This window comes from Nerophis lumbriciformis, linkage group LG34, assembly GCF_033978685.3.
Source record: "Nerophis lumbriciformis linkage group LG34, RoL_Nlum_v2.1, whole genome shotgun sequence".
Taxonomy (NCBI): domain Eukaryota; kingdom Metazoa; phylum Chordata; class Actinopteri; order Syngnathiformes; family Syngnathidae; genus Nerophis; species Nerophis lumbriciformis.
Window position 1 is genome coordinate 24,656,480 of NC_084581.2, and position 15,128 is coordinate 24,671,607.

Here is a 15,128-nt window from a genome sequence, read left to right on the forward strand (position 1 = left end):
CCGACTTCATTGGTTTGGGGTTTTGTATATAGTCTATATCGTGCAACCAGACATTCCATAACAATTTTAAAGCTAAAAGCTTATATTTTGATAAATTATTTTCTATGAATTAATTGAAGAAATTTTGCAAGAACAGAATGAATCAAATAAGCTGTAAAAAAAAAAAAAATTGACACTGCCCTTTTGAGAAAGAGGGTGAAGAATCTCAAGCAGAAAGTAGCAGGCAGCGCTGGCTTAGCTTGACAGGAAGCTGACCAACATCCTTCTGTTTTGCTTCTGTTTCCAGGGCGTGAGCGGAATGTCCGTGGATGAGAAGCCTGAAGCCCCCATGTATGTGTATGAGTCGACGGTTCATTGTACCAATATCCTCCTCTGCCTCAACGACCAGCGGAAGCAGGACATCCTGTGCGATGTGACAGTCCTGGTGGAGGGCAAGGAGTTTCGCGGGCACCGGGCTGTGCTGGCCGCCTGCAGCGAGTATTTCCTGCAGGTGTTGGGAGGACAGACCGAGAATGGCTTGGTGGTCACCCTTCCTGAGGAGGTAGGTCCACTCCACATATCGTTTAGACCAGGGGGGTCAAACTCCTTTTCATTGAGGGCCACATCGCAGTTAATATATGAATTTGCCTGAACATTAGATTTTTTTTTACATACACTGTAAAAAGAATTTGTAGATTTTACAGTAAAAAAAATGGTACTTCCGTAACCAGAATATTACTGTAAAAATAGTCTTATTACAACATGGAAAAACAGTACTAGTGTTTTCTTTACGGGAAAAAAAACGTCAGCTTAGTCGCCAGAATTTTACTGTAAGATTTACGGTGGTTTTTACGACATATTAGCGTAAATGGAAAAACAGTACCACTCTTTTAATTCTGGCGACTCAGCCACCAGTTTTTTGCTGTAAAAAAAAAAAAGTGATAACCTTTTTACATTGACATGGTAAAAACATTAAAAACTAGCAACATAATTTTACTTAAAAAGTTTTTAAATTTACATTACTATGCTGTTAAAACCACCATAACATCTATTGTCATTTTTACAGTGTACAATTTAACCAATAACTTGCTTTGAAATTATAAGTCAAGCAGATATTTATTTATATTTTGGAAAGTATGACAATAATATTTGTTGCAAAATTGGATACTATTTAAGTTTAAAAGTTATGCAATTTCATGCAGTATTTAATTTTTTTTTTTCGGTCAAAATAGAAACAACTAATACATTTAGTAAGAAAAGATATTGGTACTTTATTGACGCATATTTCCAGGCATTCGAGGGCCATATAAAATGATGTGGCGGGTCAGATTTGGCCCCCGGGCCTTGAGTTTGACACAAGTGGTTTGGACTTTTTTTTTTTTTTTTTAATGTGGAAAATTGCCAGTAACCAAAATATTACTGTAAAGATAGTCTTATTACAACATGTTACAGTAAATGGAAAAACCATACCACTGTTTTCTTTACGGGGAAAAAAACGTCAGCTTAGTGGTCAGAATTTTACTGTAAGATTTACGGTGGTTTTTCCGACATATTACCGTAAATGGAAAAACAGTACCACTCTTTTTTTATTCTGGCTACTCAGTCGCCAGTTTTTTGCCGTAAAAAAAAATGGGATAACCTTTTTCCATTTCCATTGTAAAAATAACAATCATAGGTTTTACATTAAAAAATAGCAACATCATTTTACTGTATAAAAAAAACGTGGTATAATGTTTTCAATTTACAGTAACATGCTGTAAAAACCACTATCAAATATATTGTCATTTTTAGAATGTAGCATTTGACCAATAACTTGCTTTGAAATTATAAGTCAAGCAGATATTTATTTATATTTTGGAAAGTATGACAATATTTGCTGCGATATTGGACACCATTAAAGTTTAAAATTTATGCGATTTCATGCAGTACTTAATTTTTTTTCTGTCAAAATGAAAAAAACGAATACATTTATTTAGTAAGAAAAGATATTGGTACTTTATTGACGCATATTTCCAGGCATTCGAGGGCCAGATAAAATGATGTGACGGGTCAGATTTGGCCCCCGGGCCTTGAGTTTCACACCTGTGGTTTAGACTTCTTTTTTTTTAATGTGGAAATTTGCCAGTAACCAGAATATTACTGTAAAAATAGTCTTATTACAACATGCTACAGAAAATGAAAAAACCGTACCACTGTTTTATTTACGGAAAAAAACGTCAGCTTATTCGCCAGAATTTTACTGTAAGATTTACGGTGCTTTTTACGACATAGAAAAACAGTACCACTCTTTAAATTCTGGCTGTAAAAAAAATGTGATAACCTTTTTCCATTTCCATTGTAAAAATAACAATCATAGGTTTTAAATAGCAACATAATTTTACTGTATAAAATAACAGTGGTATAATTTTTTCAATTTACAGTAATATGCTGTAAAAACCACAATAAAATCTATTGTCATTTTTAGAGTGTACAATTTTTTGACCAATAACTTGCTTTGAAATTATAAGTCAAGCAGATATTTATTTATATTTTGGAAAGTATGACAATAATATTTGTTGCGGTATTGGATACTATTACAGTTTTTAAAAAGTACCCATGATTATCACACACACACTCGGTGTGGCGAAATTACTCTCTGCCTTTGACCCGTCATCCTTGATCACCCCCTGGAAGGTGAGGGGAGCAGTGAGCAGCAGCGGTGGCTGCGTCCGGGAATCATTTTTGGTGATTTAACCCCCAATTCCAACCCTTGATGCTGAGTGCCAAGCAGGGTTCATGCAGTACTTTTTTTTTTTTTTATGTCAAAATGGGAAAAACTAATACATTTAGTAAGAAAAGATATTGGTACTTTATTGACGTATATTTCCAGGCATTCGAGGGCCATACAAAATTATGTGGTTTAGACTTTTTTTTTTTTTTTTTAATGTGGAAATTTGCCACTGGGTTTACGACAATGCATCAGTAAAGTTACGGTGAGCAGTACAGTGGAACCCAAAATGCAAGGCAGAGTTGTTTGCAAAACACAAGAGTCTTTTTGAAGTCCAATAAGTCCGGGATATCCACAAAAAAAGGGATTCCACAAGGGAGGAGTCCAAACAAAAGGTGAGGCAAAGACTAAGGAAAAATACTAACAAAAGGTGGCTCGTAGAACTGTCCATAAACAAGGCAAAAAGAAAAATACAAAAAAAGACTAAACCACAATGAGGACTTACTGGGCTGTTGGAAAGAAGAAGGAAGAGTAGAGATGGAGTAGTGTGTCCCATGTGCTGTAACAAACCTGCACTGACTACCAGCTGGCATAGGAAGGCCTAATTGCAGATCTGAAACAGGTGTGACATCCGGAAGTTGCACACAATCAACGCCCTTGGAGCATTTATTATTTGTTTCTATCGGAGCTACTTTTTGTCATCAGATTTATCAGTATGACATCATAATTCCTCATATCGACCCTGTCTGATATTTATTGTCCACCCTCGATACGCAGTACCTAAACATGTGTCTTGTTTCTTTTTAAACTTCCATACCTTTGTATTGTTGTATAGTTAATCATGTGTGATACTTTATATCCATCCATTTTCTACCACTTATTCCCTTCGGGGTCACGGGGGGCGCTGGAGCCTATCTCAGCTACAATCGGGCGGAAGGCGGTGTACACCCTGGACAAGTCGCCTCCTCATCACAGGGCCAACACAGATAGACAGACAACATTCACACTCACATTCACACACTAGGGCCAATTTAGTGTTGCCAATCAACCTATCCCCAGGTGCATGTTTTTGGAAGTGGGAGGAAGCCGGAGTACCCGGAGGGAACCCACGCAGTCACGGGGAGAACATGCTAATTCCACACAGAAAGATCCCGAGCCCGGGATTGAACCCAGGACTACTCAGGACCTTCGTATTGTGAGGCAGATGCACTAACCCCTCTTCCACCGTGCTGCCCGATACTTTTTATGTATTATTAAAATAGATGTTTAAGAACAGAGGCACTTGCACCTCAGTATGTACTGTGCAGAACAGGCCTGGGCAATTATTTTGCTTCGGGGGGCCAAATTTAGAGAAAAAAATGTGTCTGGGGGCCGGTATGTCTATCTTTACGAACACTAATACAAAACCTAACAATAGTGTCTGATTAAATGACAAAAACGTTATGACAGAACGCCTTAAAAAACGTAGTGGTATTTAAATTTTTTTTACTGAATGAGACACCCAGAATGTACATGAAAATAAAGAATATGGGATTTACAATATTAACTATGAACGATAAAACACTGAATATTGACAACATATGAACGTCACTCTCGATCGACATATTTTACAATCAAGCAAAACGCAACTAAAATGCAACAAACAGCCAAATATGAACGCGAAGGGTAAAAAAACCCACCTACAATCTGATTTATCACTCAGCTTTTGAACTTTGTTGTAAAAACTTCTTTCCGCGTCTCCCTGACACCCACATTTCAGGCTGGCCGCTCTGGAAACACTCTGTGGAAACGCTCCCCACCCACACTGCTTGGTGCCTCGTCTGAGCTGCTGTGACGTAGACTACCATAGTAACTAGTAGGGTTGTATAGTGTACCGGTACTGGTATAGTAGCGAGGTACTAATGAATCAAAAATATACTATACTCTGTGATATTGCTGGTTTTACGAGCAGAGGAGCATGTTCGGCAGCGCACAATCACGGAGTACTTGCAAGCAGGACAAGGTGTTTAGACAGAAAAGGGAGAATGGATGCATTTTGGATTAAAAATTAAAGATAAAGGTGAAGTTATAACACTGAAACGCCCTCAGGAGGAGGTGCTTTAAGACATGGCTAGCTAGCTAGCGGCAAACGACCATTCGCAGTCGGCAGTGTTGTTGCTACTTCTAAATCACTAATCCTCGCCTCCATGGCGACAAATAAAGTACGTTTCTTACAAGTATCATCCCTGCAGGACGAGGAATAGCTAAACATGTTTCACTAGACACCGTAGGAGGATATGATAGCTAACCGCTAACAAAAGCTAGCACCCTGAATGTAAACAAACACCATGGGTGGATCTACACCTGACATCCACTGTAATGATACCAAGTACAGGAACGTATCTAGTCGATACTACTATGATTAAATCAATATTTTTTTATTGTCACAAAATCTTTTTCCTTTTTTTTAAAATTCATATTACAGTGTTTCCCACAGGACAGGCATCTATTTGTGGTGGTGTGGTCGGGGGGCGGGGGGTGACGGCGGCAGCGGCGATGACCAAGAAGAACGCGGAGTTGGAATATAAGTACAACACTTTATGTACATATTTAGCTCATTAAAATTACCGACAGGAAGGCGAGAAACACTTTATTTCAACAGACTCTGGCGCCGTACCTGTCGTCAAAACTCCAAAGACCGACTGCACAGTTGCGCTAACAAAATAAGAGTCTCAGAAAGCTGGCGTGCACAAGCTAGCAAGCTACGGAGTTTGCCGACAATGTATTTCTTGTAAAGTGTATACTAAGGAGTACAGAAGCTGGACAAATAAGATGCTAAAAACAAACCACTTTCACGTGGTATTGGACAGAAAGGAGGACGTTTTTTCTCCTCCATTCGAAAATGCGGACGTTATCAGCACCACTGTCTGATTCCTATCAATGCAAGTCATCACAATCAGGTAATACACCAACTTATATTCTTGTCTTCATGAAAGAAAGGAATCTATATGTGTTAAACATGCTTGTATTATTTTTAAACACCTTTAACTTGTTAACAATATTAACTATATGTGTTAAACATGCTTGTATTATCTTTAAACACCTTTAACTTGTTAACAATATTAACTATATGTGTTAAACATGCTTGTATTGTCATTAAACACCTTTAACTTGTTAACAATATTAACTATATGTATTAAACATACTTGTATTATCATTAAACACCTTTAATTTATTAACAATATGTGTTAAACATGCTTGTATTATCTTTAAACACCTTTAACTTGTTAACAATATTAACTATATGTATTAAACATACTTGTATTATCATTAAACACCTTTAATTTATTAACAATATTAACTATATGTGTTAAACATGCTTGCATTATCATTAAACACCTTTAACTTGTTAACAAAAACATATATTTCATAAATAAGTAAATATAAATTATATATATGAATGAGGTAGATCCCCACGACTTGATCAATTGAAATGTAGCTCGCCTGCAGAAAAAGTGTGAGCACCCCTGAGTTACACCCATCTGAACAGGTCAGCCACCTGTTTAGAGCCCGATCACAGTTGAAATCTTGAAATGAAGGGCCTTTAATGGCCAAAACTTTAACCTGGACAACATTTTAACAGCTGGTTGGCTCAGATTGTATTCTTTTCATTGCATTCACATGCTGCAGTGGACAATTTAGCTTCATTATTAATGCAGTATCTGAAGCACCGTCTCCACGTGTGTTTATTGACAACAGGGTTATAACCTGGACACGTTAGCTCGTCGGTATGGTAACACGTGACGTGACAACAGCGGCGGTGTTAATGAAGCAGCGTCAGGCTGCTCACCGTGAGTGAAACGCTCGGTGAAATCGCAGATTAACGTTAAATATATGACGAGCCGCGAGCGATGCAGCTATAACTTATCTACCTACAACCTATATTACCCTCGTATTTTGATCCGGTCGGTCCGTTCTTTTACTCCGCCGTCTTCTTCTTCTTCTTCTTCTTCTTCTTCTTCTTCTTCTTCTGGCCCACCAGGTGAATTAAGTGCTATTGGCGGAGTTACAATGCACAGTAGGCTACCGCCACTTACTGCACCGGAGTTGTAACTACAAGGTACATTCACAGACAGAGTCCCATTGCTTTTATGAGCGGTCAAGCGAGTCAAAAGGCGAAAAATCCATTTGTGGCGGACGTAATTCTTTCGTGGCGGGCCGCCACAAATAAATGAATGTGTGGGAAACACTGTATTATGTTTATAAACTCAGGAAATATGTCCCTGGACACATGAGAACTTTGAATATGACCAATGTATGATCCTGTAACTACTTGGTATCGGATTGATACCTAAATGTGTGGTATCATCCAAAACTAATGTAAAGCATCCAAACAACAGAAGAAAAAGTGATTATTACATTTTAACAGAAGTGTAGATAGATTCCATAAAACACAGAGCGAGATGTTCTACCTCTTGTGCGAAACACAAATACATAGAACATGTCGAAACGGAAAATAAGCAGATATTAACAGTAAATGAACAAGTAGATTCAAAATCTATTTTTACAGCTTGTCCTTCATCATTTTGACAAAATAATAGAATAATAAATTACACAATATGTCACTGCCTTTGTTTGCTTACTTACTACTAAAAGACAAGTTGTCTAGTATGTTCACTATTTTATTTAAGGACAAAGGTACTTAGGGTGCATTAAACATAAACATATGTTTAATGTACCCTAAGATTTTTTGTTAAATTAAAGCCAATAATGCCATTTTTTGGGGTCCCCCTTATTAGAAAAGTACCAAAAAGTATCGAAATACATTTTGGTACTTAAATATTGGTATCAGACAACACCAGTAACTAGTATATCATGCAAAAGCGCAGATTCCAACCACTGAAATACTTTGTATAGTTCAAGACTTGTGGTCATTTGAAAACATCACTGCACATCATAATGGCAGCTACACTTTCCATCTTAAAGATGTAAAAAAATGATTTGGGAATGTCTGGCGGTACAGACTGAAAAGCTTAACGGGCCGCATGTGGCCCCCGGGGCCTTAATTTGCCCAGGTCTGGTGTCTACTGTTAACGTGTACACAGGGTTGGCTGAGTGTGTATTTGTAGTTGTAGATGTGCTGTGCTCATCAGTAGAGTAGATAGACCAGTCAAAGCCTTTACCCTCCCCCAGTCTGTCGGACACAAAATCCCACCTCATACTGACTCTTACACACACACACACCAACACACATACCATCCCCCCTCAATGATATTGAGTCAGCAGCTTCCTCCTAACAATAACTGAAACGTGCCGTGGGACACACTGTTAGTTGACTGTAATGTGCAGAAACATGCACAATAAAGCACACTAATTAATAATGATAATCAATTGCACAAACAATAGTCATTTATGCATATACATTGCAACAATAAATGTGTATGTGTGTATATATATATATATATATACACATATATACATACATTATATATATATACACACTATATACATATATATATATACACACATACATATATACATATTTACATATATAAATATATATATAAACATATTTACATATAAAAAAATTTTTTACATATATATATATATTTACATATACACATATATATTTACATATACACATACATATATATATATATATATATATATATATATATATATATATATATATATATATATATATATATATATGTATATACAATGCCATGTGCGGTATAATTTAATTTTGACCTGGGGATAGGTTGATTGGCAACACTAAATTGGCCCTAGTGTGTGAATGTGAGTGTGAATGTTGTCTGTCTACAGTATCTGTGTTGGCCCTGCGATGAGGTGGCGACTTGTCCAGAGTGTACACCGCCTTCCGCCCGATTGTAGCTGAGATAGGCTCCAGCGCCCCCCGCGAACCCGAAGGGAATAAGCGGTAGAAAATGGATGGATGGATGGATGGATAGTTTAATTCTGCAGCTGAGATAGGCTCCAGCACCCCCCGCGACCCCAAAAGGGACAAGTGGTAGAAAATGGACGGATGGATAGTTTAATTATTTCCTTTAGAGCAGAATATTTGTTGCACATTTAAAAAAAAAAAAAATGTTTTACTGTGTATATCAAGCAAAGTACATGCATACAAATCCCTTAATAAAAAAGGAGATGTCACGACTAGGACTATGGCGTGATTGGTTCTCCCGTGGTGCAAATGATTTGGACCATACATGGCGTGAAGGTGAGTACATGATTTAATATAATGACAATAAAAAGGAACAAACAAAAGGCGCTCACAGTGGAGGTACAAAACTTTGCTATAAACACAAAACTTGCACAAAGGCAGAAACTATGAACGATGAAACAAAAACACTAACTGTGGCATTAATAAACAAAAACTTACTTGGCATGGACTATGAAGCAAGCAGCGTGAACTAGGCATGAAACGTAAACATGGCATGAAGCAGAGTGTCAGTGGTGTGATGTCGCCAGGGAGACCCAACAATGGGTTTAAATAATAGTGACATGATTAAAGACAGGTGCATGAGTCGTGAGGGCAGGTGAAAACTAATGGGTTGCTATGGTGACAAACAAGAGTGCACAATGAGTCCAAACGTGGAACAGGTGAAACTAATGGGTACCGTATTTTCCGCACTATAAGGCGCACCGGATTATTAGCCGCACCTTCAATGAATGGCATATTTCATGGTGCCGGACATTGAAATGTGGATGTTTGGTCAGAAAGTGCCAGAGCAGGTTATATTCCTCTGAGACTGTGTTTACTCAATTGCAAAGTAAACACTTCGACTTCCACATTGCACTGTCAATAAATGCATTATTCTGCCCTCGCTACTCAATCCAGCGTGTGCAGATAGTTAACAGAAGTTTTGTTTAGGATTGATGTTCCTTTTGAGTTATTTTCCTTCCTCAGTTGTATTTTTTTACATTTTTTCCTTCATTTAGGTTTGTTTCGACTGAAAATAAAACTAAACATTACTAAAGTATAGAGTGCAATGTGTATTTCACACAAATACAATAGAACACAGGTGTCAAACTCAAGGTGTCAAGTTATTTTATGTGGCCCGCGAAAACCTGGAAATAATATGCGTTAATAAAATGCTTAATCTTCTCTTTCTAAATATATTTGTTCTTTCCCTTTTTGATATTAAAAATCATGTACTGCATGCAATTGCATATATTTTAAAATGTAATATTATCAAAATCTAAATATCATATTATCATGTATTCCAAAAATGTTTTTTGTTCAAATAAAGACAAATACTGTACTTAAATATCTGCTTGACTTATGATTTCAAAACAAATTATCAATCAAATTGTTGACTGTAAAATTCACACAATAAACTACAGATGTTTACTCAGACACAAAACAAAATCCACATTGCACACAATTAAACCTAAGGTGTAACTTTATTAATTTTATTGGTTGTTATTATTTCCGTTGTTAAATGTATTGCTTTTATGGCTAATTATATACAACCCTAACTCTAATCAAACCCATACCTAAACCTAGCCGTAACCTTAACTTATTTTCAGCAGTATAATTTTTATTTCTTTCTGTTTTCCGTGTTTCGTATTGTCTCTCCAGCTTCATGCACAACTTAGAGTAGTTGTGCATGACCGTAGCTTGGTATACTTGGAGTGAAAAGGTCTTCAATTATATTACATTTTGATGAAAATAGCTTCTAAAACGGTGTCCTTTTAAGGGGAACTGCACTTTTTTTAATTGTGCCTATTGGGGTTGTCTTGATACCAATATTTTGGTACCGGTACCAAAATGTATTTCGATACTTTTCGATACTTTTATAAATAAAGGAGACCACAAAAATGGCATTATTGGCTTTATTTTAACAAAAGATCTTACTGTACATTAAACATATGTTTATTATTGCAAGTTTGTCCTTAAATAAAATAGTGAACATACAAGGCAACTTGTCTTTCATTAGTAAGTAAACAAACAATTTAGCTTACGACATATGCAGTAACATATTATGTAATTTATCATTCTATTATTTTGTCAAAATTATAAAGAACAAGCTGTAAAAATGTATTATTAATCTACTTGTTCATTTACTGCTAATATCTGCTTACTTTCCGTTTCATCATGTTCTATCTACACTTCTGTTAAAATGTAATAATCACTTATTCTTCTGTTGTTTGGATAATTTATATTAGTTTTGGATGATACCACAAATTTGGGTATCGATCCGATACAGCAGTGTTTTTCAACCACTGTGCCGCGGCACACTAGTGTGCCATGAGATACAGTCTGGTGTGCCGTGGGAGATTATCTAATTTCACCTATTTGGGTTAAAAATATTTTTTGCAAACCAGTAATTATAGTCTGCATATTATGTGTTGTTGAGTGGTCGGTGCCGTCTAGAGCTCGGCAGAGTAACCGTGTAATACTCTTCCATATCAGTAGGTGGCAGCAGGTAGCTAATTGCTTTGTAGATGTCGGAAACAGCGGGAGGCAGTGTGCAGGTAAAAAGGTATCTAATGCTTAAACCAAAAATAAACAAAAGGTGAGTGCCGCTAAGAAAAGGCATTGAAGCTTAGGGAAGGCTATGCAGAACGAAACTAAGACTGAACTGGCTACAAACTAAACAAAAACAGAATGCTGGACGACAGCAAAGACTTACTGTGGAGCAAAGATGGCATCCACAATGTACATCCGAACATGACATGACAATCAACAATGTCCCCACAAAGAAGGATAAAAACAACTAAAATATTCTGGATTGCTAAAAACAAAAAAAGTAGATGCGTGAAATATCGCTCAAAGGAAGACATGAAACTGCTACAGGAAAATACCAAAAAAAGAGAAAAAGCCACCAAAATAGGAGCGCAAGACAAGAACTAAAACACTACACACAGGAAAACAGAAAACAACTCAACAATTCACGGCGTGATGTGACAGGTCGTGACAGTACACCTACTTTGAGACAAGAGCTATAGTGATGCATGGTTGGTTATGGTTTAAATTCATATCCAACAATTACGACAAGGACTTTTTACTGTCAACTGAGTTGTTGTTTTTTATTATTATTTCTGCTGATGGTGTGCCTCTGGATTTTTTCAACGCAAAAAATGTGCCTTGGCTCAAAAAAGGTTGAAAAACACTGAGTTACAGGATCATACATTGGTCATAATTTAAGCTCTCGTGTGTCCAGAGACATATTTCCTGAGTTTCTGAATATTATATATATATATATATATATATATATATATATATATATATATTTTTTTTTTTTTTTTTTTTTAAAAACAAAAGATTTTGTCACGATACAAAATATTGATAAATATTACTTGGTATCATTACAGTGGATGTCAGTGGCATTTTTTACATTCAGGCCTGCTAGCTTTTGTTAGCGATGACGCCGGTGAGCTGTTGTATCCTCCTACGGTGTGTAGTGAAGCATGTTTAGCTATTCCTCGTTCCGCAGGGATGATACTTGTAAGAAACTTACTTTATTCGTCGCGAGGATCAGTGATTTAGAAGTAGCTCAAACACTGCCGACTGCGGATGAATGTTCGCTGCTAGCCATGTCTTAAAACACCTCTTCCTGAGGGCGTTTCAGTGTTATAACTTCACCTTTATCTTTAGTTTTTAATCCAAAATGCTTCCGTTCTCCTTTTTCTGTCTACACACTGTGTCTGTTTGTAAGTACTCTGTGATTGTGCGCTGCCGAACATGCTCCTCTGCTCGTAAAAGCAACAATGTCATGACGTCATGCCCAGGAACCGGTACTTTTCAAACAGAGTATAGTACCGTCTTTGGTTCATTAGTACCACGATACTATACTAGTAGCTGTACACCATACAACCGTAGTGCCTATAATTTACAATCGCCTTGTGAAACAAGAACACACATGTCTTTCTTTTTTCTTTGTGTATTCTAAATCGCAATAAAACGCAAGCAAGAGGTGGCTAACAATGTAGCTAATGGAGTCATCTACTCGGCTTATTAAACGCCCCAGAACCGCCAACAATGATGCATTTTACATGTCGTGACCTGAATGTTAACCAGTTCAAACTGCAAGCACCTTATGTGGAAATGTGGAAAAAAAGCAAACAGTTGGACAAACATTGGAACGCTAAGCCGATCCAATAGTAACCATAGAAGACTCCTCTAACTCAACATCGCCCATGTAGCAGTGGGCTGCCTCAAACTCTGACGACTCAGGAGTTTACCTTATTAACAGGTATTAAGCCTAAATGGAAGGCTTTGCTCCATTATCCCACACCACATGGCTACAACAAGAATAAGCCGGGAGTCTTACAAACCTTAAGGCTTTGCAGATACTTGACTGAGGACACAAGATAATACACACAGGCAGGGCTACTAACTTAGACCACAGACCAACATTGACCTGACGAAGACTGCAGAATAGGTTCAGAATTAGTCACATTTAAATTAAAAAATGTCTGTAATAGAATTCTCAGGGCATTCAATCGATCCCATCTAGGGCTAGACAATTAATTGAATTTTGATTATGGCTTCTCACGATCGTTAAAGTAGAATAATCGAAAAAAATTGAATAATGGTCCACGCAAAATGCATGCAAATTCCGAAGCTTGTAACGGTGAAACTAATGAGGAGCGAATGAGTGAAAAAAAGACAAAGTCTACTAGAAGTTTGGGATCTCATCATGGTTACTACTACAGATGTTTGATAATGGCTTTTTTGCCGATATCCGATATTCCGATATTGTCCAACTCTTAATTACCGATTCCGATATCAACCGATACCGATATATACAGTCGTGGAATTAACACATTTTTATGCCTAGTTTTGTTGTGATGCCCCGCTGGATGCATTAAACAATGTAACAAGGTATTCCAAAATAAATCAACTCAAGTTATGGAAAAAAAATGCCAACATGGCACTGCCATATTTATTATTGAAGTCACAAAGTGCATTATTTTTTTTAACATGCCTCAAAACAGCAGCTTGGAATTTGGGACATTCTCTCCCTGAGAGAGCATGAGGAGGTTGAGGTGGGGGGGGGGGGGTTAATATTGTAGCGTCCCGGAAGAGTTAGTGCTGCAAGGGGTTTTGGGTATGTGTTCTGTTGTGTTTATGTTGTGTTACGGTGCGGATGCTCTCCCGAAATGTGTTTGTCATTCTTGTTTGGTGTGGGTTCACAGTGTGGCACATATTTGTAACAGTGTTAAAGTTGTTTTTACGGCCACCCTCAGTGTGACCTGTATGGCTGTTGACCAAGTATGCCTTGCATTCACATGTGTGTGTGAAAAGCCGTAGATATTATGTGATTGGGCCGGCACGCAAAGGCAGTGCTTTTAAGGTTCATTGGCGCTGTGTATTTTTGCCCTACGTCCGTGTACACAGCGGCGTTTTAAAAAGTCATACATTTTACTTTTTGAAACCGATACCGATAATTTTGAAACCGATACCAATAATTTCCGATACTACATTTTAAAGCATTTATCGGCCAATAATATCGGCAGTCCGATATTATTGGACATTCCTAGTTACTACTTTTCATTTGACACAGCTCTAATCAATAATCACTAAACACAATGTAGTGGAATTTCTGACCTTTGAACTATATTTTGTGTCTGTCAAGAATGTCTGCTCGTTTCTTTCTTTTCTATTCTGAACCATTGAAGGACCATATGTGGGTGAAAGTTGAATATATGGTCGGTCTGACCATTCTACAAAATGTTTTTATTGTTTATTATGACTAAGGGATTCAAGGATGTTGCAGAACAAACAGGTCCAAAACAACAGGACCTTGACGCATGAGGGAAACAGATAAAATGGCCAAGTGACAAGGTCTATAGGGGATTTGCTTGATTCTCGAGTCCTCCGGAGGACGTTGTCTGTCTGCATGGGCAATTCAATCCAACTTTGTACTTTTTGATTATGGGTAAATAAACCTTTTGTACTAAATTCACTTTTGTTGCTGTTTGAGCTTCGGACCATCCACCACATAAAATTGGCGTCTCGAACAGGATGGTCTAGAACGCTGCAGGTCGACATCCGCTCCCGGTCTCTCTCTCTCAGGCAGACAGAGCACGCGCGCATCTAAAGGTAAGCAATTTTGCTTAATGTGTAAAAACTGTCTGTCTGGAGAGGTCGGGACTGGTAAGACTAATTGCTGAACCTGTTTTGATAAAAGATAGGTCTAGCTAGATTCTCCAAAAACAACCTGGAATGTGTCAGGCTTGTCCCTGACAGTTTGGCCATGTTTTAGTTTTCCCTCTGCATTTGTCTTTGTTTCCTGTCAGTGCTCTTATTTTGGTTATTTCCTGATTATCTCCCTGAGTGCTTTTTCCCCTCAGCTGTGGCTGATTGGTACCGGGCCACACCTGGTGTCAATCAGCCAGCTGCTATTTAAACGGCGCCATCATCTCAAGTGGGTCTGCAACAAACGCCACCATCATTTCCGGTGGGCCGGCAGACGCCACCATCATCTCC

General features: G+C 37.7%; 1 protein-coding gene and 1 long non-coding RNA gene across 3 annotated transcripts in view; one reads left to right on the plus strand and one right to left on the minus strand.

Moving 5' to 3' along the window:
- bach2b (BTB and CNC homology 1, basic leucine zipper transcription factor 2b) overlaps positions 1-15,128 on the plus strand; it is a 148,633-nt gene that overhangs the window by 95,808 nt on the left and 37,697 nt on the right. For both annotated transcript variants that reach the window (XM_061929847.2, XM_061929848.2), the window contains exon 2: positions 287-541. In XM_061929847.2, coding sequence (XP_061785831.1) covers positions 299-541 — 243 coding nt within the window. In that variant the 5' untranslated portion in view covers positions 287-298. The remainder of the gene's footprint in view (positions 1-286; positions 542-15,128) is intronic.
- The window catches only part of LOC133576547 (uncharacterized), a 61,563-nt gene continuing 46,780 nt past the window's right edge, over positions 346-15,128 (minus strand). Inside the window, exon 4 of the long non-coding RNA XR_009811656.2 lies at positions 346-484. This is a non-coding gene — a long non-coding RNA (uncharacterized lncRNA). The remainder of the gene's footprint in view (positions 485-15,128) is intronic.